Source organism: Furipterus horrens, unplaced genomic scaffold (assembly GCF_987537825.1).
Source record: "Furipterus horrens unplaced genomic scaffold, mFurHor1.1.pri manual_scaffold_4, whole genome shotgun sequence".
Lineage (NCBI taxonomy): Eukaryota > Metazoa > Chordata > Mammalia > Chiroptera > Furipteridae > Furipterus > Furipterus horrens.
This window is the reverse complement of record NW_028327174.1, coordinates 151247342-151273249: the sequence shown is the minus strand read 5'-3', so window position 1 is coordinate 151273249 and position 25908 is coordinate 151247342. Positions and strand designations below refer to the sequence as shown.

Below are 25908 nucleotides of genomic sequence, written 5' to 3'. Positions count from 1 at the left end.
ACTGGCACACACAGGCTGCCCACAGGGATGGCCTTCATTGTCTGGTGTCACCTCAGAGGTCACTGCTTCTTTGAAGGCTGGAAGAGGGCTTTGAGGTGAACCTCCAGACGGGGCCGATGACTGGCAGCTGGAACAACTGATTAGGCACGGCGGAGAACATATTGGAAAATTCTTACTGCTTTTGTGATTAAGAGATGGTGGACTCCCCAAGGAAATAAAAGCCTGGTGTTGAAATGAATTCAGGAGCCCTGCCTTTAGCAGAGGACCAGGAGATACCTTCCCTGCGGCTTTGGGACTTGGCTTTCTGCTGTCTCCCACCCCGTCTCCTGTAGAGGAAGGTAGAGGTGACTCAGCGGGGCTTTATAGCACTGACAAAGCAGTGTTTACTGATCTATGTGGTACCCAGATACCATCTCACTGGTTATGGGGACCAGGGTATTTTAGGCTGGCGCCTTTAACTAGCTCAGGTTAATTTGAGTTAATAGGCAGCTCGCTGAATCTATCGAAATGAAAACAATTAATCTCAGTTTCTGACTAATAAGGATAGGGTGCCCCTGGGGATGCTTCAGCTCTTACGCATTTACTGTGTGAATGGAGGGAGGAAAGGAGTGTTAGTTGCTTCTCAAAATGAAGCCTTCTTATCTCAGGCCCATCTCCAGAACCAGGGAAGGCTACCATAGACATTGCCTGGTAACTATGATTTCGTCATTTTAGAGGTAGGGAAGACCTCCCTTGGCAGGCTGAGGTATGTTAAAAAAAAACAGTCAAATGGAGGGCACATTGCTACTAAAAACTGTATGGGTAGCTATAGTACTACAAACAAATCACCAGGATAAAACACTGCTTCTGATTCACTAGGACTTAGAGACAGGGTGTGTTGAGATTCTGAACTTCCATCAAACTCCCCAAGTTACTAACAACGTTGAGGCTGCTGCCCCAGGGACTGCACTTTGAACAGAAAGTGCTGGACCACGTCTGAGTTGCATTTCACTTTCTTGCTGCCCTATACCCTAGAATCAATAGTTAACATTTACTGAGTATTTTGCAAATCTTTCCCCCATTTACTGACAAGGAACTTGAGGCCTAATTGGGTTCCTGACTAGGTTACCTAAGTCATGAAGCTTGTAAGTAGTGGGGCTAGAATTCAAACCCAGGAAGCCTGATTCCAGATTATATGTCCCTAATTACCACACCATGATGCCTCTGAAATGCAAGTCGGATTCAAGAAAAGGCACAACAATGTTGATATTGTATCAGAACACATCAACACTCCATTTGCAAACGCTGCTTGGAGTAACTAGGCACTCTTTCCCCACCAAGCACACGGATAGCTTTCACCACCAAAATGCTGATTAGGATGCAAAAAGTATATCCCCATTTCTTTTTCTACCTATCCTGAGAGCACTGAACTGACCTCAGCACGGATAAGAGAAATTTTCCAGTGCTGAAAATTCATTCAGGCAATGGAATTATTTGCTTTGGAAAACAAATGACTGGTAGGAAATATGTTTTTTCCCAAATAAAGATTTCAGATGCTTGTCAGAGGCATATTGATCCACTGATGGAAAGAAGGCAGGTAAAGAGGGATAATTCATGAGTGATAAGATATGTGTACTTGTTACCACAAGTGAGCATGATGTCGTTGGCTGAAAGGCTGCCGCTTCTATCAATAATGCATGAAGAAGAGATTTGCCGTGCAGATCTGCTGCCACTGAAGTGTTGGAGTAAATACACATTTGGAGTCATTTATAATTACTTAACAGCCATGGTACTGCTCTAATGTTGGGACCTTGAGAAATGACATTTAACACTCGGTGCTGGTACACGGGAAGAGGTATGGGCTCACCCTTCACTTCTTAGGCAGTATTTCCAGGGTCACAGAACAAAAGAATAAGCTAGTCAATGAAACCAGGCTCAGCTGACTTTCACAGATACATTAAAAAGAACTAGAGGTCCCATTCAAATGGTGAGTTCAATCTTGTCTCTCTGTCTCTTACCCCCATGCTCCCAGGAGAAATTTGAACCTCGGAAGGATTCAGGAAACAGTTCAGCTGCAATGAAAACTTTGGCTCCTTTGGCCTCACCAGAAATTGGGCACTACAGAGAGAGATATCTATCGTGTATCAGGCCGGTTATTAAGAGAACGAAGTGCACCCACTGGCAGTCAAATGGACTTGGGTTTGAATCTTTTACCAATTACTAGCAATGTGTCTTGGACAAGTCACTTAACATAAGCTCAGTTTATTCATCTTAAGTAAGAGTAATACCCCACGGGATGGTGAGGAGGATTATATACTATATACAAAATACGTAGCACAATGCCTGGGCCATGGTTAAATGCTGAATAAACTGCTGTTGCTATTCTTTGGCTGTTTATGTTATTGTAATGATTACTATTATTAATAGGATAGGAAAAAGAAAGACACAGATACTCCAGAATGGTTAATCTTCAATAGTGCATAGCAGCAGTTTTCAACACGTGTGCCATATGAATTTTTAAAACATACAATACCCGACTATTTAGTTAGAGGCACTGACCTCTTTTCCCTTAGACTGTCAAATTTAAAAAATGACAACTGCCAACACAACAGTATGAATGTCCTGTCTTGAACCATACATATAGAGGTCATATAATAGAGTTGGATCTTCTTGGTCATGTCACGTAATAAGATTGGGTCTGATTGGCTAATTCTTGGTAGCAGAAATCTGTATTTACAGAATAGGCATACGATGTTTTAAAAAGTCAGTCTGGAGCAAAAGGGACAGGTAATTACTATTAATATTTTTTTGTAAATCAATCAAAATTATACCTGTTTTTTTGTCATATTGGCCAAAAAAATATTTTTTGGTGTGCCACAGAATTTTAGTAATTAGTTGGTGTGCTATGAAATGAAAAAGGTTGAAAATTGCTGGTGTATGGCCTCTTACCTGAAGCTGCATATAAATATAAACTGTGAACCAAGGTCATTTTAAAATGCAGAAGAGTATATACATCATACTCTCTAATAATAAGCATTTTTTTGTTTAATTTTCTAATGCAAGTTGCTATAAAGTGTTCAGGGCCTGAGAAAGAATCCTCATAGGGTTAAAATGTACTTTATTTTGCATGAGTAATACACACCTTGAGTTACAATCCATAATGCGTTTCAGTTTAAAAGATAACAAGTCATTTTCATGCATGACTGCACTTTGTTAAGGAGTGAAAATGGGCTGTTACTAAAATGTCAACACAATTGTCCCTCTTGAAGCTTAGTTTATCTTGAGTAGTTTTACATTTTGAGCACTTCTTTTTGTTTGTTTCTTCAAGAGCATAAAGATCCAGCCATGGCTAATGTTCAGAATGCAAAAAAGACTTGCCTCCTTCATTCATTCTGAAAAAAATGGCAAATATTGGGGGCGACTGGAGTTTTGCTCCCCAAGGGTGGAAATTTAGGCCCCAATACCTCCTGCAGTTCTTTGCATTTCACCCCGGAGCAATTTAATCGCACTGCCTTTCAGTGGAAAATGCTCCCACGACCTGAATTCATAAACCAGAGAGTTTTCTAACAAGGATAAGGCCTCGTCAGAGTCACTTGGAAGGCTGCATTTGATATTGAGGTTAATTGGAGAATGGAGAGATGCCGCAGCTAATCCTTGCCTTGCTGCCTATGAGTACAAGGGGCTGGTTTCCCTTTCTTTCCTCCTGAAGTCTGGGCACTACCCCCTTCCCCCCTCTCTCCATCAGGAAGGGCATCATTCCACATTCCACCTGTATGAGGAAAATGTCGCTTCTTAAGGGTTTGCACAGTCACTGCTCTAATCTTGCCCGTCTCCTTGAGGCATGAATAATTTTAATACTGTCAATCGCTAAAAAATCTATTCTTTCTGCCTGTCTTTTTTTCCCCTCCTACTTCGCAGTGTAGAGTATCATTATCCAGCAGCCCTGATAAGAGGGTAATGAAACAATCCCTTCTCAACTTGATCGGGTGGCTGTCAGACTGAAATGACACCACCCGTACATCTTTGACATGCTACCCCAAGCTAACTGATGGCAAACAATGGTAACTGTCACCACTGCACTGAGACAAAGAAAACATACTGGTGTCACCTGATGGGAGAGCTACCTAGCAACTGATAAACAAATGTGTTAGGGAGATGTTCTATTAAGGTAAGAGAGAGTACATCTCTGAAGAACATGCCTATTAACTTTGAGCTTAAGAGCACTGCTGTTCACTGGGGAACAGAAATAAATAAGGTAAAATGAGAATTTATTGATGTCTGCACAGTTACATGAATATTCAGGTTTTCTTACAAATAGATATTCCCACATGAGCTTCAAACTCCTATGTAGGCTGCCCAATTACATTTCCACATCATGCAGCTGTATTTATAGCCAGTAAAGAAGTTATTAGTGTTTGAGAGGGGATACATGCTTATATACCTTTCTGGAATACACAGCAATACAACTAGAAGATAATGGCTGATGATATCCATGTAAATGTCAAAGGTTACCATCAAACATTCTGTAACACCAGATATAATTAACCCCATGGTAGGAAAAGCTCCTAAAACCTCTGCGTTTCAGAACAAAGACATTTTGTTACAAGTCGAATGGCATTATCTGGCAGCTCTCTGAACTTCTCTGGGACCAGCCCTCTTGGGTCTTTTTCCAGACAATGCATGCCAATCTAACCTCAAATCTTACACCTCATCTTTCTTCCCTTTGCCTCCCAACCTACGTTCTTACTCACAGAGAGTTAATAACATAGAAAATCAATGAAACAATTTGAACGGGCAAACAACTCAGACTACCCTGGGAGAAAATCAGTATTGCGTCTGCATGTGAGGTTATCTTCCATTTGGGGAAGAGGAGGAGAACATGAAGAAGATGGAGCAGGCAGGGCCAACCATTCCTGGAAGCTCTTATAGGATGATCCTTATCTGCTTCTTTAGAAATAAAGTCCAACTTGGTACCAAACACCAAAGTTTCAGAAAAAAAGTATTCAGTTTTCTTAACTCTGCATTGTTTGTTCTTTAGCTATCTCCTACCTGTTCCATGTTAACTGAAAATGATGTTTCCTCCCCTTCAGATACTACAGAGGTAACCCCACCCACGCCACTTCCATGTGACTTCTGAAAACACTTCCCAGTGAGGGCCTCTTAGATACAGATTTTAGCACAGACAGCAAATCCAATTTTTAATGCAATGTTCTTCCAGCCAACTCCAGGGCTGATATACCAGCACTTAACTCTGCTCAGGTAACCTCTCCCTTTCCTAGTTCTGTAAAATGGAGTAGCAATAGCCTTTTTGGGGAACTCAAAGTCTGCAATTATCATGATGCCTGGGCAAAGTTGTATAGATGATGAAGCTGGTTTTGTTTTGTCTCCAGAGAATTCCCTTTTCTCTTTTTCACACTTGGCTCATGAAGTGAATGCTCTTTCCATTTTCCCTTAGTTGCTCAGTATTACCTCCTACTTTACTCTCAAGATAAACTCTGATAAGTTATTCACATGTGATCATGAGTTTATGCCCCTACATACCCTTTCTCAAGGCGTTTGTATTTGAAGACTTGTCTCTACCTTGGAATGGAGGTTTTGGCCTTCAGTTATATAAATTTCAAACATCCTTGTTGATGGTAGAAAGTGTATTGTGAGGAAGTAAGCATCTTCCCTATTGGAATGTGACCAGATGTGTTCCTCAAGTTTGATATTTCAACTTTATATTTTTCTTCTGGGGATTAACTTATATGTAAACAAGAAGTCTAAATTTTAGAAAACATAACCAGTGATATTCAAAGTTTGAGATTCTCCTCTTTGTAGGAAAAATAGACCTGGGTGGAATAAAATAAGGACCACTCCCTCTGCTATGTTCACCAGCCTTGAGTTCATTATAACCCAAACCGAGTCATGTCAGTCTTCTGGCAGCTTCTTCCTAAGAGGAAACCACATTAGTTAAGGCTCATACCCTTTCCACCATGGCCCAGACTATTTCTGCGGATGTCTCCTTGCAATGTGATGATTTTTACCTATAATACATAGTTCCATTGGAGAGCCACAACATTTGGGGTTCCCTAGAATGCCCCAGGGAGGACTAGGGGTGCTAGGTCTGGAGTACAAGTGGTCTGGATCCTTCCAACTTTACCTGTTTAAAATATTAGGCATTATATAAAAATCTCTAAAAACCCTATGGGCCAGCAGACTACTAACCTATTTGCTATATCTGAAATATTAGGGGGATAAACAAAAACCTGCAAGTATTAACAGACTTTTAAAACAAAAGTTGATCAAATACATGGAAGCCATAAGTTTCCTTGATTTCAGTCAGTCACTGATGAATGTCCCAAATATAAGTATAAAGCAGTGGTCAGGAAATCTTTTCTGTGAAGGGTCAAATAATAAATATTTTAGGCTTTGCAGGCAAGAGGCAATGCCCTCAATTCTTTGACCAACTGTGCTCATCTGAAGGCTAATAGTCTTTCTTACATTTTACATTAAAAAATCTTAAAACCATCCTCTGAGGCCATGCAAAAATAGGGGACAGGCTGGCCAGATTTAACTTGAGGGGTAATAAACTGTCTGTTATGTATTAACTATTTAGAACCATCATGCAAAGACTAAGGAACTTTTTCTAAAATTTGGCAACTAAATTCGAGGTAAGCAAATAGCCAAGAATAGTTTTCTTAGAGGTGAGATCGTAAGAGGAATATAATGAACAAAATAAACTAAGGAGCAAAACAGAACCAGAGGCATGGAAACAGGGAACAGACTGACAGCGACCAGAGGGGAGGGGAAGGGAATAAGGGAGGAAAGAAGAGGAAGGGTCTAGTCAAAGACCATGTATGAATGACCCTTGGACATGGGCAAAGGGGGAAAAATTGGGACAACTGTAATAGTATAACAATAATTTTTTCCTAAAAGAACAGTTTTCTTGACACCATTGGAGTACACACTGAGAATAAATGACACGACCTGGAAGAGTTGATTTAATGACATCAGGAGGGACACCAAGGCCTCAGCAAGGCCAAGCCAATGACCATACAACCATATTGGTCAAGGCCATTAATCCTAGTTCTTCTTTCCTTCATCTACTTCACCCTCACAGATTCATTACTATTGATTAAGTTCACTTTGTCAACCTGGCATATTGGTACTCTGTATGACCAGCCTAAGTGTACTTCAACAATTCATGGCAATGGAAAAATTGTCTAAATTGTAGATCAGAAAATAGGTCTTGAATATGGGATTTCTGAGTCCTCAGCCTGACTTGAATTCTTCACAGAAGGAACGGTGTATCTCAGGACAGCTACTTATGAATGCAAAGCACTAGCACCCAGTACTAAAAGGAATGGACAGAAGGACTCTAGTCCCTGTCACAGGCATTGACTTGGTTCATGAGTAATTCTCTAAGCTTTTAAGAAGAGAGGAAGTAAAAAAGGAAAAGAACATTGATTGAGCATCTTCCAGCTGCAGCGAGCATATAGAATTCTTTTATGTGATGTCACTTAATCCTCACAACAGTCCTAGGGAATCAATATTCTTACCACCATTTTATAGAGGAGGAAAAGTAACTTCCCCAAACTAAACCTCTAGTGAGTGAAGAGCCAGGACTGGAGCTAATGATTGCATGTTGTCTCTATAAAATGAAACCAAAAAAAACCATGCAATTTTTAAAATGGAAACTCTAATACCCATCAAAGGATCACATATACTTTGTGATTTTGGAGGCATTGCCACCTGAGTGATGGTTTTTTTAATTTTTTTATTTCAGTTTATTTTTCCTTAGAGAATCACAGTAGACTTTTTTAATTTAAAAAAAGACTATATGAACTACTGGGTAAATTACTGAAATATTAAATGTGAAGAGCTATATTTTAGTTTTATTTTATTCACTAAATGATATTGATTAAACTCCCAATTTCTTCATGCTTCCATTCCACCGCTCCCCTCGACAAATTAAAAAAAAGAGAGAGAGTAGTGGATATGGTACAGTAGCCAACACCCTTATCCACAGAAGATATGTTCCAGAATCCCCAGTGGATGCCTGAAACAACAGAGAGTATCAAACCCTATGTATACTATACTTTATCCTATGCATATATACCTATGATAGTTTAATTTATACATTATATACATAAGACAGTAACAATAATAACTAATAATAAAATAGAAAAACTATAACAATATACTGTAATAAAAGTTACATGAATGTGGTCTCTCTCTCAACTATCACTTAAAGGAAGTACTTTAAGGCTTCTCTTTGGCATATCTGAATTGACAGCATCATACTCTTATGCTTTGGGGCTATTATTATGTAAAGTAAGGGTGACTTGAACACAAGCACTGTGATACTGTGACAGTAGATCTGATAACCGAGATGGCTACTAAGTGACTAATGGTCGGGGACTGTATACAGTGTGACTCAGGTCCTCTTGGGACAGAGCAAAATGGTTCGAGGTTTCATCATGCTACTCAGAATGGCGTGCAATTAAAAAATTATGACTTGCTTGTTTCTGAAATTTTCATTTAATGTTTTCAGACCACCACTGACTCGAGTCGGCCGCCGTCCGTCTCGAGAGACGATGGTGTAGCTTCTTAAGAGTCTATCTGCACCGCCGAGAATGGCTGTGCAGTCCGACTTGGGAGTGACACGGTATCTGTCTCCTCCCGTGTTGAATCGACATCTTGCGATGACGCTGGAGTGTCCTCTCCAGTGAAGCTGAAGCTACAGAGCCTGGGCAGGGTGATATGGAGGGTCTGCTGTTGCCCATGCAGCAGACCCCCCCCTCTCTTCGCAGCTGAAGGATCCAAGGGAAAGACGGAGTCAATACAGCTTGGCTTCAGGTGCGCCGCAGGAGTTGCCGGTGTTGACTACAACGTCAAACCGCCTTAGGGACTCCGGCTCCGGATTTTCTGTCGGGGTTTACTCCCTTAGCCTTTCCCCTGAAGAGGTATGCCGCAAGGCAGCGGAGGTTTTTTGGAGTCAGAGTTTTCCTTCTCTGATGTGCCCTGACTGGAAGATCGAACCAGCGACACTTAGCTCGCAGGCCGACGCTCAATCCACTGAGCCAAACCAGCCAGGGACTACCACTGACTATAGGTAACTAAAAATGACAGAAAGAAAAACTTCGGATTAGGGGGGACTACTGTAATTTGTGGCACCTGTTCCCTATCTTCTTTACAGAACTATATGAATTTTTCTAGTGCTTGAATAAAAGCAACAATAATAACAGCTAATAGATGCTGAATACTTACTATGTGCTAAGCACTGTCCTAAGCACTGTCCTAAGCACTCTGTGTGTCATTTAATCCAGCAACAAATCTTAGTAAGAGGTAAATAAATTTGAGTTAAAGGAAGGAGTAACATATCCACTTGTAAGTGTTCCATCTGAACAGAGGATGGCTCTGCAGATAGTCAGAGGGACTTTATAAAACACGGCCAATAACATGACTTAAGAAAAGAGACACACGATACTCCCCATCCTTACCTTTTTATATAGTACCTTAGTACACCTCAGAACCATGGACCCTAGACCATTCCTTTACCAATCACATCTTCTGGGGGCAGCTGCTGCACTGCATTTTTCATGAAGTGCATCCACTTCTCAGAAAACGTGATAAGCATACGGTGCATTTTCCTATGCCTGCTGATAAGAATTTATCCCCCTTTCTTTTCAATAGTGAATAGTCCCCTTTCTGCTGCCTCTCCTAGGAGGTAGAAACAGGACTTTTACTAAATCCCCAGGGAAAAGTTCCGGTGGAGATTATAAACTTGATTTCTTAGGGAATGGTTAGGTGTCAGCAGACATTTAGGGTGAGTCTCAGTGCTGAAGTCGGAGCCTGTGAATAGTCAAAGCAAAAGCTAGACTTGAGCAGCTACATTCACTGAGAGAACAGGACTGGAGTCCAGAAACAGAGCCCAGGTAGCAACTAGAAATGGTGTCATGAGACCATGACACCAAGGCTAGTGCAGCCTTGAAACTTAGGTTGGAAAACTAGGTTAAGACACCAAGGAGGTAGCTGTAATGTCTGATGAATCAATGACTGCTGTCAAAGCAGTGTTAATGGCTCCAGTCATGGCCAGGGCACTTGAATGGAATGGGGCAGATCATTCTCTGACAATATTGAAGAAGACGCTATTGAAGCCAGTGTTCATAAACAGTGCTATTGGTCTCCTAGAATGAGTCACAATATCCTCTTTGTTCAGTGCCTGCAGTATGATTTCTTATTACTGTTAATAGTAAAACGTAACAGGTAATATCCAAGCTAATTCAGTAATGTCCTTCACTTAAGAGTTTTACACTATTCTTAACATTTATTTTCAATGCTCCTACAAGTATAAAAAATAAACTTTTCACTGTGACTATAAACACCCTGAAAATGCCCACTTTCTTGTTTCTTTCTTCTTCACATGAAGGAGACAAAACTGCAGTACGTATTTCTCTCTTTTATTGGAAGGTAATTCAATTGGGACAAAAAAGTCTGAACTTTGGGTCCAGAAGTTTGCCCCATAACTTATTAATCACAAAAGGTTTTAGTTCCTCATTTGAGAAATTCTATCCTGAGTTTTGTCTTACCACTAATCCTTTTCCTAAGATCCGCTTGGGGTACACATCTTTCCTTCTCACACCTCATTTTAGTGCAGGAAAAATAACATAAAATGAGGGGAAGGAAAAATACTGGTATAAAGACAACCATAACTTTTCCCAATGGGAATAAAGCTACAATCGCCCAGGTTCACTCTTTCCTCTCCTCCTCGGGAGTCATGAAATTGTTTTTACTCACCCACAAAAATATTTTTACAGAAAAAACTTGTACATATTGTAAAACTGAATGATTCAGCTTAATCTTGCGTGAAAACTAACATGAATACAAAAGAATATGTGGAAATGGAAAATTGAAGCACCAAATTAAGCAGCTTGCAAACATAAAGAGCCATTAACATTAGCAGCATACATACAAATGTGCCCTGTGCTGGCTGGGAATAGGAATTTTAATTTTCTTCAGTTGGGTGGTTGTAAGATCTCACTCTTAATCAAAATATGGGCAGTGCCATTATAACACTGGTGGCAAGACAAACTTAATATCCATCTATAGGTTTTCTGTAGCGAGAAACAAATATATACTACAGGGACACTCTTTTGTTCTTCCTCACTATTTGATTTAGTTTTATCATCTTTGTAATTATTTATTTATAAGTACCAAAGAGGTATTATTCTACTTATCATTATAAATATACTGCACATCAGCCACATCATTAAATTGTTTTGTGGACAGATTTCCATCACTTTGTTTTCAGATAAACATTTTGCTCCAATTTTTAAATTATTTTTAAAAATCTGACTTTTATTGAAGTATAATAGATGTATAAAATTATAAGATATTTAAGGTACACATCGTGGTGATCTGACATACATATCCATTGTGAAAGGATCCTCCCTCCAATCTGTTTAATTAGGGGTAATTCTTACTGTAACTCCTACAAGTCCAAGATCATGTTTTGCTAGAAATCACATTTCCACATTTTATGATCCAAAGCAATGGGTTTCAAAGTGTGGTCCCTTGACCAACAGCATCCAGTGACACCTGAGAACTTGTCAGAAAAACCTGGCACAGAAATTCAAATTCTTGGGACTCACCTGAATATACTGAACTAGAAACTCTGGGAGTGAGGACAAGCAATCTGTATTTTCACGAGTTTTCCAGGTGAGTTAATGCACACTCAAGGATTGACTCAGGGTGAGGGAGGATGAAATCTATAGGTTAAACTATCAGTTTCTACAAAAGAGAAAAATGAAGCTTGTTTTGCTCTCACTAGTTCTGCAATCCAACTTGGTATATAAATCACAGATGCAAGAGATGTTACCTGAACAATACAGGATTTTGACAGCAGTTCAAGGTAACGGCAGAAGATGACAAAGATATTAACAAATGTTTCCCTTCTGTAACCACATTCTCTACCTCCTTCTGTCCACCACTAATTTCAAGTTGTTCTGCTCCTTTTTCACCTCTGATAAATTTCAAGCAAAGCAGAGATTTTGAAGGCAATGCAAGTAATAACTACTGCATTTTTTATAATGACCTTTAAAGGACATTTTTATAGATTATGTTACTGATCTTCACAATTCTCCTATAAAGTTTAACCTATTGAGAAATTTGTGTGCCAATTTAGAACATTCTAATAAAGACCCTAAATTAAAAACTGCTTTTTGAGAGCGGATTATAGGAGGCACTTGTATATAAAATTATTTCTAACCCCTACAAATCTGCTAGTTGTCCCAAGATAGCAAATATGCTGAAGAATGTAGAAAATATATATACATTAGATTAAAATGAAACATTAACTATTTTACAAAGTATGTTAAATCCTGTATAAATTTAATATAGTGCTATTTATTACAAAAGTGATGCTATTATAAGAGAACCCTTCACATTCCTAGCAATGAAGGTGAGGGAAAGGGAATGACAATATACATCTTCAAAAATTCCCGCTCTAAAAAAAAAAAAAAAAATCTTTATTTTCCTTATAATATCTTAAAATAACACTTTTTTCCCTGAACAATCTAAGGTTACATTCAAAATTGGGATAATTCAGCAGCTCTAAGTCATGATAAATACTTTATAACCCAATAGAAGTGATATCAATAAAATTCCCTCATTCTTGCATATTTCCTTGTTCTAGCTGCACTAGATCCTCACTTGATGGGTGCCTTCCGTGAGACTCAAGCATCTCAACCACACTGGCCTCTATGATGTCTTCATTATTGAGACCATATGCAAAAGTCATATTTTAGCAAACGTGTAGTACAGTTTCAATTTAGAGGGAACCATCATTTTTGTGATCACTCATGGGACAGATCTTCTTCCACAGAGCATTCTTTGCTAGTGAGTGGACTCTCTGCCAGAACCAGGCACTGGTTCAGGCTGTCCATGATACTGCAGAATCTCTAACTGTAGGCTTATCTGCTTCACTAATTTATCCAGGAAGCCGATGAAAAGATCTACACAGACATTAAGACTTAAAAGTGGCATGCACACCTCGATCTACTGGCTATGAAATACTTCCCCCTCAGATTATCAGATAAATCACCTAAATTTACAGGCTGGCGATGGTAGTAACTATCTCGGGTTCAAAACTTCTTAATAAAAGGTCAGAAAATATAAGTGAGCCATTGTTGAGAACTGCTCATCACTGTTCGACCTTCCTGTAAGATCACAAAATTGCTCTCAGGTTAGCTGAGGCGCAGGCCTGGGGAGCCCCATGATTTCCAATAGATTAGTAAACACCTCACTTAAAAAATCATCTTCAGTGTGGTTCCAAGTGATATTGGCTGCTTTAATCTGGGGCATTATTTTCTTCCACAGAAATAGAAGTATTTTCAGGCAATCCTTTCCAATCAATTCTATCTTAGCAACTGAAATGTTTGTTTTAATAGGGGAAGCCAACATGTTAGGAGACTTGCAAGAATCATATGTGTCAGAACTGCCGTCTTCCCTGGTCATCTCAATGTGCTACTAACTAACCCTCTCCCAGACTATTAAGTCATTGTCTACTACCCACTAAAAATTTCCATTTCAAAACCATAGCTTCTTCAAAACATGAGTCCTCAATCATAGCTTCTAAAAAATCATGGTGCTCCTTGCTAAACTATTTCTGATCCTATGCCCATATGTACTGAACAAGTCTCCATCAAAATATTTTTATTATAAATCAATTTATGAGCACTTAAAAGTCTAAGTGCTTGACAATCATTAAACAAATATTTTCTCAATTTTGTGTAACAGAATGTAAAGGGAATGACTCCAAGCACTTTTGCCATTTAGCCAAGTCTTAATCTTTGTCAAATTGCCTTAACGCTTCAGATTTTACATTTAACTAATTGATAAACAGTTTCCTTTTCCTTTGGCATTTTTCACTGTTTGGCTTCTTTCCCTAGATCTTTAGCACAGGTTTAAAACTGGTGTGAACATGCGCTCCTGGCAAGTCATTTTTTAGAACTTTAAAAGGAAGAAGGAAGGCTTAAAATTTTTGTTCTTTAGTTTTTTTTCCCCCTGCCTTGTTCTGTTCTGGGTTTGTTATTTGTCTACTCTGGGTTTGTTATTTGTCTACTCAGCAAAAAATAATAAATTTAAATAAATAAATAAATGTGTTTTTTTTTTTTTTTTGTTTGTTTGTTTTTAAGGCAAGAACAAAGAAAGTAGAATAGAACCACCTGAGGGAAGCGAGAATAAAGAAAGAAGTAGGGAAGATAAACTTTCACAGGTAGTAGCTAATTCGAGGAGTAAAATTCCATGAAAAAAGTTAAGGAAGATGGCTACCGTCTGTTTTAAATGTTCTCATAGTTGCAGAAAATTCAAATAAATCTAAAGATGCTCTGTTGACACTGGCAACACAGGCTCCTTGCCCACGATGGCAGCTTGTGGGCATTGGCTGGAGGCTCAAAGCTAAGAACTCAAAGTCTTTTTGAAGATCTAATGTAGAAAATGTAGAACAGTCTTATAAACAGAGAGAACAAACCAATGATTGCCAGAGAAAGGAGGAGGGGGACTAGGAGAAAGAGGTGACAGGAGTAAGAAGTACAAATTGACAGCTACAAAATAGTCTCGGGAAGTAATAATATTGAGATAACTATGGATGCTGCCAGTTGGGTACTGGAAATAGTGGGGGAACACTTTGTAAAGTATATGATTGTCTAATCACTATGCTGTATACCTGAAACCAATACAAAATACTGAAAGTAAACTGTAATTAAAAAATAAATATAAAAAATTTAAAAATGTATCATGAACAAAAAGAGAAATTGTTTGGAATGACAAAGTCATTTCAAACTAAACCTCTTAAAAACTCTAAGAACACTGCCAGATATAAAAAATACACACCAAGACAAATGTGACTCCTAAGCTTTGAAAACGAGCCATACACACATGTGCTACATGCAGCAAAGGTCCTAATGTTTTGAGAGATATCATTGCTTCCTAAACGCTTTTCCAAGAGACTTAAATGAACAATACTAGCCCATCACTAGAAAATATATTAGATGTTGGCCTATTTTGCAATTGATTCTGGTTAGCTTTGACTTTTTCACTGTTGTGTTCCAGGTCTATAGTAAAATCATGGATTTATGAACTGAAGAAGTAGGGAGTGCTATATTGGATGTTTAAATTGATTGTTAATTTAATGTGCTAAAATAAATGTTCATATATTAAATATTTGGGTAATCAAACAGACCTATGTTCAAACAAAAGCTAGTCACCCTTTTTCATGTATGTCTAATACAAAACATTTGTGTGCTGAAAACATTGTACATTGGCATATTTCATGTGTATATATGGGCCCAAAACCTCTGTAAGGTTTAGTCAGCCCTTCAAATAAGTTTTAATCTCATGTCCTACTGTCTCAAAAAGCAGAGGCTGTGTTGTCTCCAAGAGTACGGAGCCAAAGCAATTGGTAAAGGGCCACCAACACTGGGACAATGTGAAGTATGTCTTCATGACTGACCTTGAAATACTGTATTTACTCAGTGCTCCTTCCCCTGCATTTGGATCAACTGAGAACTGTTGAGTTTAGAAAGTTATGCAAGCATGTCTTTTTCCCATTCCACTGTTATGTATCAGTAAATTCTTAATTCTTTATGGCTTATTAGTATGTTTAAAAAGAAAAAAAAAAAAAGTCTTCTGCCAAAACCTGGCTCTGGAATCAGATGGGGGTGGGGGTAGCATTTGCAATCCACAGAAAATAGAAAATTCCCATTGTCTGAAACGTGGAGCTGATGGGACTTTTGCTTTCATATTCATAGCATGACAGTAAGAGCTTTCCATGTGCGAGGATGCTAACCACTTCTGTTTGCAGAAGTACATCACCATCATGAGAGTGGAAAATGCACAAAAACCCAGGCTAAGAAAGTAAATGAAAAAATAACTTCCTTATTACATATTAATCCTTTCTTATTTTTCACAACACATGAAATTTTCCAAATGCAAAATTATCTGTTATTCAAACCCAGGCAGAGGGAAGTTGGTCTGGGAGCGCCATTCCACCCCACCCCCACCCCCCCAATGGTTGACGAGCAATAATGGACATTCTTACAAGTTGGTTTACTGGTGTGATATTTTTCGTAGAAACCTGGGGCTTCCTTTTAAAATGCAAAGAAGGCAATGACTATTCCATTAAGAAATCCACATGGAGCCTGTTACCTGCTTAAAGGGGAAGCATGTCCTTTGAGTCTGAATCAGTAAGTTTAAGATACTTGGGGAGGATGGGTGCACTGAACTTTTGGCAGAAATTCAGAACTAAAAAAGCTAATGTGTTACTTTACTTTGTAAAAAAACCAGTCTGCTGCCAAAGCCAGCTCAGAATTTGTATGGGAAGGTGGGGAGGGGGATAATTGGCAGTCCATTGATAAAGTGAAATACAGATGATCTTAGGAAAATTTTACTCATGTGAGCATTCCATTTAACCAGTGTGAAGGGCCTAGAGAAAATCAGTTGATGTGGTTGGGTCTGCCTTTGCTGTCATTACCTGGATAGAGGTCAGGCCCAGGCCCCGGGGAGCATTCCACTGCCCCATCTGCAGCAGCATCTCGTGGGGAAGTGGCCGGCTGCAGAGGTTGCACAGTGAGGCAATCCGTGAGCAGGTCAGGATGCAGCTCTGCGCTGGACCGCAACTAAGAGGAGAAAACAGAAGACAGATGGAAAAGGAAAGCTGTTCCTTGGAATACTTTCTTGGAATGGCATCATGCCCTGAGGTTCAATGCAATTCAATCCACAAATATTTATCAAGCAACAACCATGGGTTAAGCACTGGGTTTACCAGAATCAACAAAAGGGTCCATTTTCCAATCCTAGCAACACCTGGCAAGTACTTCAGGAAAAAAAAAATGTGGCTAGAGGCGGATTTGACATTAGTCCTGATATTTTGACTTCTGAGAACCCAACTTCCTATTCTATTTCCTTTTGTTTGCTCTGTGTCTTATCAGAACTTGTAGTGATAACAAAACAAATTCAAGTATATTTAGTCCAGACTGGAAAGTGCTTTGAAAATACAGAGATACTACCATGACAATATCTTGGAAGTAACTAAGAAATGCCCATTGAGATTTGGTGCCTATAGATTTTACATAATAGGAAAATATATAAGTTAAATTTTAAAATAGTATGGAACACAATTAAAACTAATGTCATTAACAGAAACAGAACCCCAACAGTAGATTACATGACAAAAAAAAATTAGATTGTAATTCAATTACAATAGCAAAATTAATTCTTTATTTATTAAAGAGTTACAAAAAAATCAAGTGATAAAAATCTTAGAATAAAGTCTAGGTGAAAAGTTATCTGATCTCTTTATGAAAAAGAATTTTGTAAGTGTAATTCCAATAGAAAAAAAAATCACTATATAAGATTTAGTTACATAAAAATATTTTCTGCTTATATAAAAAAATACCTTAATATATTTGTTGCAGGTATTGCAAATAGTTACCATCTCCAGTGTTTAAAGGGATTATATAAATTGATATTGTCTTTATCAAGACAAAACTAAACCTTTAGATGTAGGGCTGGAGTATACTTATTCCTCCAACAAATATTTATTGTCAGACATTCCTCCAGACACTAGAAATATTTAGGGAACTTGAGCTCTCGAAGGGAAAAGCAGTACAGAGAAGGGAGTGAGGGAGTAGGGATGAGGGGTGGCAATTTTTAGAGAGAATCTGAATCAGGGAAAAGCTCTTGGACATGGCACTTGTAAAAAGCTTCGAAAGCAGCGAGGTACTGAGACCTATAGACATTTGGGGGGAACCTGTCTGCCTTGCAGTGAGCCTGGATTATCTGAGGAACAGTAAGGCTGGACTGGTGTCAGCCTGGGGCCCAAAGAGAAATAGAAGGTGAAACCAGAGATGTAAGTGGGAGAGGGAATAAATTTAGTCTCCCTCCCCACCTCCCTCCATCCATCCGTCCCAGAACAGACAACCAAGAAAGGGCCTCCCAGGTCATGTAAAACTCTTAAATAATCTCTGGTCCAGGAACTATCTAATGGTTGAAGCGGGAGGCAGATAACAGAATCTCCTGGGTGGGGAATGCCTCATCATGCAGCAATTGGCATGAATATAAAATTTTAAAATGGTGAAAAAGAATGACAATAAACATAAAAATATTCAGCACACTTACAATGAAATGCAATGTTAAAGTTTTTTAACTTATTAAATTGTTAAAACCTTTTAAAAAGTAATGGTAGTTAAGATAGAGTCACTCTTAAACACTGCTGGTAGAAGTGTCGTCGTCGTCGTCGTCGTCGTCGTCGTCGTCGTCGGCAGCCGTCCGTCTCGAGAGACGATGGTGTAGCTTCTTCAGAGTCTATCTGCACCGCCAAGAATGGCTGTGCAGTCCGACTCGGGAGTGACATGGTATCTGTCTCCTCCCGTGTTGAATCGACATCTTGCGATGACGCTGAAGCTACAGAGCCTGGGCAGGGTAATATGGAGGGTCTGCTGTTGCCCATGCAGCAGACCCCCCCTCTCTTCGCAGCTGAAGGGTCCAAGGGAAAGACGGAGTCGATACAGCTTGGGTTCAGGTGCGCCGCAGGAGTTGCCGGTGTTGACTACAACGTCAAACCGCCTTAGGGACTCCGGCTCCGGATTTTCTGTCGGGGTTTACTCCCTTAGCCTTTCCCCTGAAGAGGTATGCCGCAAGGCAGCGGAGGTTTTTTGGAGTCAGAGTTTTCCTTCTCTGATGTACCCTGACTGGAAGATCGAACCAGCGACACTTAGCTCGCAGGCCGACGCTCAATCCACTGAGCTAAACCAGCCAGGGCATGGTAGAAGTGTACACTGGTACAAACTGTGTAGATGGTATCTGGCAATATTTTCTAGATCCATAAATTCAACCATTTGATCATAAAATTTGACTTAAGGAAATAGCAAGAAGTTAAAGGAAGATTATACCCAATGTTCCAGTAAAATAAAGCGTTATTTACAGCAATATCAAAAATTAAGAAATGTTACTTAAATGTCCACAATTAGGACTAAGAAATGATCTTATATCAATTTGATGGGATATTATATAACCATAAAACAGTGCTCATGAAGATAAAAGCAAAATACAAAATTATATGTACAAAATAACAATTACATAAAAACACACAGACAAAATACTGTAAGAAAATGTAATCCAATATTAACACTGATTTTTGTTCCTTGAGGCACTATCATGAATTTATTACCTGTTTTTTAAAAAAATCTTTTCCTCCACTTTCCAAATTTTCTACATTCCAATGACTTGTTGGAGCTGGTATGCACTAATCCAAGAGTGTCAATCGTGTGTATCTTTTCCAAACTTTTCATGCCATGATCTCAGGTTGATAGCTTGAAATTGATTATAATAAGAATATATGCACCATGGAAACTGGCAAATATTACCAACCGGGACTTATTTATATGGAGAGCTGGTGGTTAAACACTACCAGCACACCACCAACAGTGACTCTGACCCATACTCTGATCAGAAAGGAAAACATACGCACACATACAAGACATCAGTAAGTTACTATTTAGAGGGCAGTATTTCTTGGGTTTCAAAAAGCTTCATAAAGAGACAAACATATGTTCAAGTCTTAGTCCAAGAATATGAAAATGACACAGTGACCCTAAGATTAGGGAAGGAGCATTTAACACATGGAGTGAATGAGACATAATTATATTATAATTTCCTCAGCTTTGCCACATTGGAATCTCTGATCAAGACTGTCTGAGTTAATGCCTAACCCTCACAGGGCCTTTAGAAAGTATGTTTGTTATTTAGGTACTAACCTAACACATGCCACTAAGAGAAACTGGAAAAAAATCAAGGCGAAGAATGAGTTCTGGTGATCACTTTTAATTTATTTTCCTTTGATAAAATGTGATCTGGGGCCCACATGTTCTTCTAAGCATAGACACGAATGCCTCTCTGCTTTCTATTACCCACTGCTCCTGGGTGTTGCAGTTATCAGCACCGATGAGGTCTTTCCAAGGAATTTTGTGGCTATGGTCACTCCTGCAGTCAAAGGCAGGCAATTCTTCCTCAGCTTCAACAAGCATTCATGTTTTCGAAGTGTCTGATTCTATACGACTTTGTGGTGAGAGTTAATTTGGTTTTCTCTGCGATTAGTCATGGTTCTAGAAACCACTTGTTAAACTAAACAAGCCTTGAGGGCCTTATGCAAAATTTCCAAGGAAGGGCCATCTGCATAGAAATGCAGTAATGAATGTAAATTTACTGACCCTCTTTCCTTCCCACCCATATTAGATGACCAGGAAAGGGCCTTCCAGATCATTTCAGGCTCTTAAACATTTCAGGAATTATCTAATGGGTGAGGCAGGAGGCACATAGCAGAATCTTCTGAGAGAGATCTTTCAATAAAATATGTTTTTATATTTGGAGTAAGAAACTCAACGATTTATATAAAAGAAATTACATTAATGTGTATTTCAAAAACGTCATAGCTGCTAGGAATATAAAAAAGACAGGAAAATATTTCAATAGGAGATAGTCTCTAACTGTGGTTCTCAAACCTGGGCATGCATCAGAACCACCTGCAGGCCCCAACCAGAACTGTTGATTCTGTGGGTCTGGCAAGCTCTCAGGTCATGATGATGCTATTAGTCTGAGACCCCACTTTCGGAACCACCAGTCTCTAAGAATCGTGATGAGGAGAGCTAGAATTTTTTTGGTTATGAGGAGAGAAAACAAATTATGAAAATAGGAAATTATAAAAACCGAATTATCTTTAATACATGGACCTCATGTAACAATTTCTTATTATGTCTCTCTTCAGACCTCATAATACAGGTATCCCTCCTATAACATGGCACTTCTATAACACGGTTTCGCTCTAACATGGTTAGAGAATTGGGGAAAACTCCTGTATAACATGAAATTAGGGAAATCCCCATACAATACTGGATGCGATAAAAGGTTTTAAGGGCAAAAGATAGCTATATTTAAAATTTTTCATTAGAGCGCATATGTCGTATCAGTTTACTCTAAAAAGCATAAAGAAAGGCCTAGACTTGTCCAAACAGTTAGAGTCATATTTCTTAAATGAAGATCTTTGCATTGAAAGGAGCACATAGTTTAAGAGAGAACTTCAAAAGTGCTTAGCACTGTATAACGAAATTTATAAAGATCTCTCAGCCAAAAGTAAGCAATCTGAAATAACAGATTTTTTGCAAAAAGTAGAGCATAGAAATCAAGATAATGCTGAAGAAAGTTCAGAGGATGAGGATATTGTGTCAAAAAGAAAATGCTTTCGGTTAATGGAGCTCAGTAGTGATGACGAAGAAAATATTACTTAATTCATATGAACATGTAATATTTTTGATGAAAATTGCTTTAATAAAGATATTTCTCTTAATTATAAAAATTTAATAGTATGTTTTTTTTAAGTTACGGAACCTAACCCCCCTTTTTGTACTAGTTCTTTGTTTCATATAACACGGATTCACATAACATGGCATTTGTTAGGAACCTAACAACCATGTTATACGGGGGTTACCTGTAGTATTAAATGGTTACATAAGATCGTGTCTTACAATCAATTTAAATAAATATTTTCTTCCAGAGGGATAAAAAATTCAATCATTTAATACCTGCTCTTAGGAGAGAGACTTGATTTTTATGGAACCTTGACTGCTCTTTATGGAAAGAAGGGAAATTTGAGCCCAGCGATGATCTGGTTTAAAGGGATGCTATGTTGGAGAACACCTCGGGCCTCTATTCGCATTGTAATCTATGTGAATGATGCCCCCAGAGTTACGCTACTCAGCTGCCGTAATCGAACTCCGTTAGTTTCAGAGTAGCACTGTCCTTCCTTATCCTTCTCATCCACCCACTGAACAAATCCTTCTTGGGCCACAGGCAGGCATCTGGCACATGCCTGACATTGTTCCAGGAGCTTTAAATATATCAGCGGTCAAAAGTTTAAGTTCAAGAGGAGGGAGTAAACGGTCACAAATTGACTAAGTAAACTGTATAGAAATTGGTAAGTACTGTGGAAAAAAAAAAAGAGAAGAGAGAGAGAATGATGGGTGGGATTGGGAATGTTGGGGAGAATTGAGGTCTTGCTGAGGAAAGATATTTGAGCAAAGACTTGAAGGAGCTGAGGAAATTAACTAAGTGCATATCAAGGGGAAGAGAGTTCAGAAGGAGGGAACTGCAGGAGTTCAGTGTGGCTGAAGTGGGGTGTGATCTAGAAACAGACATAGGAAATGAGGTCGAAAGGTGGGGTGGGAGACCGTGCAGGACTCTGCAGCCTTCAATTAGCACTTTGGCTTTTAGTCTTGGTGCAGTAAGGAACTCTTGTAAGGTTCTCCATTTGCTTCCTGGGAGACTCATCTCAACCCCTATTTTTATCCACAACCATATAGGCAATTTGCCTCCTCTTCCTTGACAGCCCACATGAGCTGTGAGTTATGGACACATTGAAGGTTAGTCCTATATCAACTTGGCTGGGCTATAGTGCCCAATTATTCAATCATACACTAGGGTTGCTGTGAAGGAATTCTATATAGATGGAGTTAACATCTACGGTCAGTCAACTTTAAATAAAAAAGATTATCTTCTATAATCTGGGTGGGCTTCATCTAATCAGGAAAAGGTCTCAAGAGCCAAAGGTTCTCTGAAAAAGTCTGACTGATACAGGATGCACTTTGAAAGGCACAAGCTTATGATGAATATTTCAGGTCAGGAAGGAAAGCACATCATGCACATGAATCCCACAGAAAGGGACTGGGTGTACTCAGTTACCGTGACACACTCTTAAAGACTGCATTCTAATATTCAATAAATATATATAAAATCCAAGTAGTGTGCTCAATACTGTCTCACAGCAACCCTAGGAGATACATACTGTTGTGATTTCCATTTTAAAGACGAAAAAGCTAGATGATGCAGCTAGTAAAGGTCAGGCTTGGATTCGGGTGTGTTGGAACCCAAAGTCAGGTTCCTTGAAGTTATATTATATTGACTCAATAAATATCCCATCCCAACATTCTCCTTTCCCCCACCATACTGCACACTTCCCCTTTCCTCTTAGGACATTTTTATATTTTAGCCATACGCCTATCAGTTGATGTTGGTCTAGTTGAAAAAAGAGCAAAGGGCCCCCAGTTCTCTGGAAAAGTTTCAAGTGCATCTCATCACCACTGTGTAGCCTTTGACACCATGCCCTTTATGGAAAGGGGTCTCTGTTGGAGTAGAGACGGAGAAACAGAATGGACCACTGCTGTGTGGTTTTCACTGTCCCCTCCCCTGGAGGTTTGTCAGCTGTTTTGGTCCTGGGCCAATAATGTGAATGTTGACAGTTAAGAAAGATAAAGCATGGCACATGTTGTTCCTTAAGATCTACATCCTTAGCACATGCATACACAGTGGCCTCAGAACACCTGAAATAAGATCTTGACCCAGGGGTGTCCCTGACTGCAGCATTCTTCCCCATGAGAGGAGATGTCATTTTATCTCTCTCCTGATTCTCTGAGTCCCCGCTTCTCCCTTGGATCTCCTCCCTCTTCCCACTCCTGTCTCTGGGAAGCTGAACCAGACTGTGTGGGAGGACACGCTTCTCCATGCTCCCCCACGCTTTCAGACGTGCGGTCAGGAAAGGCCTCTGTGAGGAGAGGACATTAGGGGCTGAGGCCTGAATGAAGTGAGAGAATCAGACATGCAGCCAGAGCACTGGATGCAGATGGAACACAGACAAGAAATCTCAGGCAGGAACAAGCTGGTGGGTTCTAAGAACAGTCACCTGGAGAGGGGCGAGCAAAGGAGCAAAGGGAAGAGTATGGAACTCGGGATCAGAGCAATAGCCAGAGGTCAGGTCAGGTCCAGCCTCCAACACAGGAAGACTTCGTTGTAACAGCAAGCCAATGGGAGGGGGAGGGTGTGAGCAGGAAAGCAACTGGTTTGTCTTATATTGTAAAAGGGCAGTACTGGAAAACTATGGTAGGAGGTCAAGAAAGCCCAGGTAGGGGTTATGTCAATAACCCAGAGGACAGATGCTGATGGCTTGAAGTCAGAGGTGGTGAGAGGCAATCAGATTGTGTTTTGAAGGTAGAGCTGAATGAGGTGTGGAATCTAAGAAAGGGGAATTGAGGTTGTCCCCCACCATTTTTGCTAGAGGAATAGCAAAGGAGAAGAGTGGTGCAGGTCAGAGGTAAATCAGCAGGTTGGTTTGATAAATGTTAAGTTTCAGATGTTCCCAGGACATCCAGGTAGAGTGAATCTATAGGCAGCTGGACCACAGAGGGCGGGGTCAGGGTCAAAGATGGGGCTGGACCACTAATAGCAACCCATTGGCTTTACTTCTCCAGGCTCTCTTCCCTCATCAATCCATCCTGGGATTTTAGAAAGACTCTCTTAAAGTAGTTTATTATGCCATACACAAGAAACAAACATCCTCTCCTATTCTTTGGCACACCAGTCCCAAAAGACTAAGACAAGCCTCCATGATGTGATTCCACCATATGCCGTAGACAGACATTTCCTCCAGGCCTTAACAAAAGCCCCTGCTCCTTTCAAGAGCACTGTCTCATTGCTTGCAAACATCACATTTATTATGCTGTTCATCTCTCCTGCCTTGTATGGCTTCGCTCCTCCCAGTGCAAGACTCAGAGAGTTTACTGCTCACCTCCAGAATGAAGCCCCTTCTGACCAGGCCAGTCCATGCTGGGTACAGAGAGAACTGCCAAGTCTGTTTTCAACAGTTCTGCAACTGGACATGTGCATCGGGTTTCATTTCCTGTTAGGAGCTTAGTCTGCACAACTATGCTGTACAGTCCACAAGAACCTGGCTGATCAACTCCCTTTTAAAGTTTTAAAACCCCACAGCACCTGGCAGGGTGAGACCAGCATCTGGGTAAATTGTTCAGTGCCGGATGGATTTGTAAGAATGAGATGCAATTCTTTATCTAAAAGAGGTTACAATTGCTCATGGTGTGGGATGTGTCTAAAAAATACAGTGAGGTTGTGTCTGAACTACCCTCCTAACAGAAAAAATTTAAAGATACAGATGATAGTAACTATGGTAGAGAGACTGCCGATGCTCTTCCCAGAGCCTCTCTCGTCCCTTTGATCTGTGCACACCCAGCTTTGTGATGCCTACCCCCAGCTCTGTGTACTTCACAGCCAACAGCTAGCACCGCCCTCCCCAACACACACACACACATGAATGACTACCAGTGTTCCTTTGCCTTGAATTGCAGTAAACTGAGCTTTAAGTTATGCTCCAGCACTCCCAGCGGGATCACCCCTGCCCAGCTTCTTCCGTTTCCCTCATTCCTTGATTGGATTCTCCTGGGAGCACTTCTTTAATAACTCATGCACACCTGAATCGTTAGTTCACAGTCTGCTTCCAGGAGCACCCAACTTAGTCAACATCTCCAAACTTGTTCGATTTGGTTCAGGAACACGGAGAACCCTTCAGCGGCCCTCACAGGATGCTCAGATGCACACTCCTCCCTTCTCTTCAGCTGCATACCAGGGGTATGGTAACTAGATGCTTAATGAAAATGGGATGTTTTGAGATATTATGGATAATACCAAAAGCACAACTGGGGTCTAAATTAAAAACAAACCATAATTTACAAGAATAATCAGCATTCAAAGGGGCTTCATACATCACTGGGGCCAAACATTTAACTTGTGCACCACTTTCCAAGAGTGTTCCCAGTAAGTGGATCTCAGACTTTGCTTGATTCCTGATAGTAATGGGCAACTTCTTCATCTTGGCAGTTAGCTTCAATTTTATATAGTTCCGGTTGTCAGGAACTTTTTTTTGCATAATGAGTCCCGATCTAGGTCTCAGCAACTATTAGGATTTCTATTCATAAATCTGCAGTAAGGCTCATGGACATACTGGGAAGAAATGAGACAGCTCTGAGTCTCAGAAACCAGTCTGTGAGA

At 39.8% G+C, this 25908-nt stretch overlaps 1 protein-coding gene across 1 annotated transcript in view; it reads right to left on the bottom strand.

Annotated features, from left to right (window-relative positions):
- The window catches only part of GLIS3 (GLIS family zinc finger 3), a 319845-nt gene that overhangs the window by 48567 nt on the left and 245370 nt on the right, over positions 1-25908 (bottom strand). Inside the window, exon 5 of the mRNA XM_090275841.1 lies at positions 16496-16640. Coding sequence (XP_090131967.1) covers positions 16496-16640 — 145 coding nt within the window. The remainder of the gene's footprint in view (positions 1-16495; positions 16641-25908) is intronic.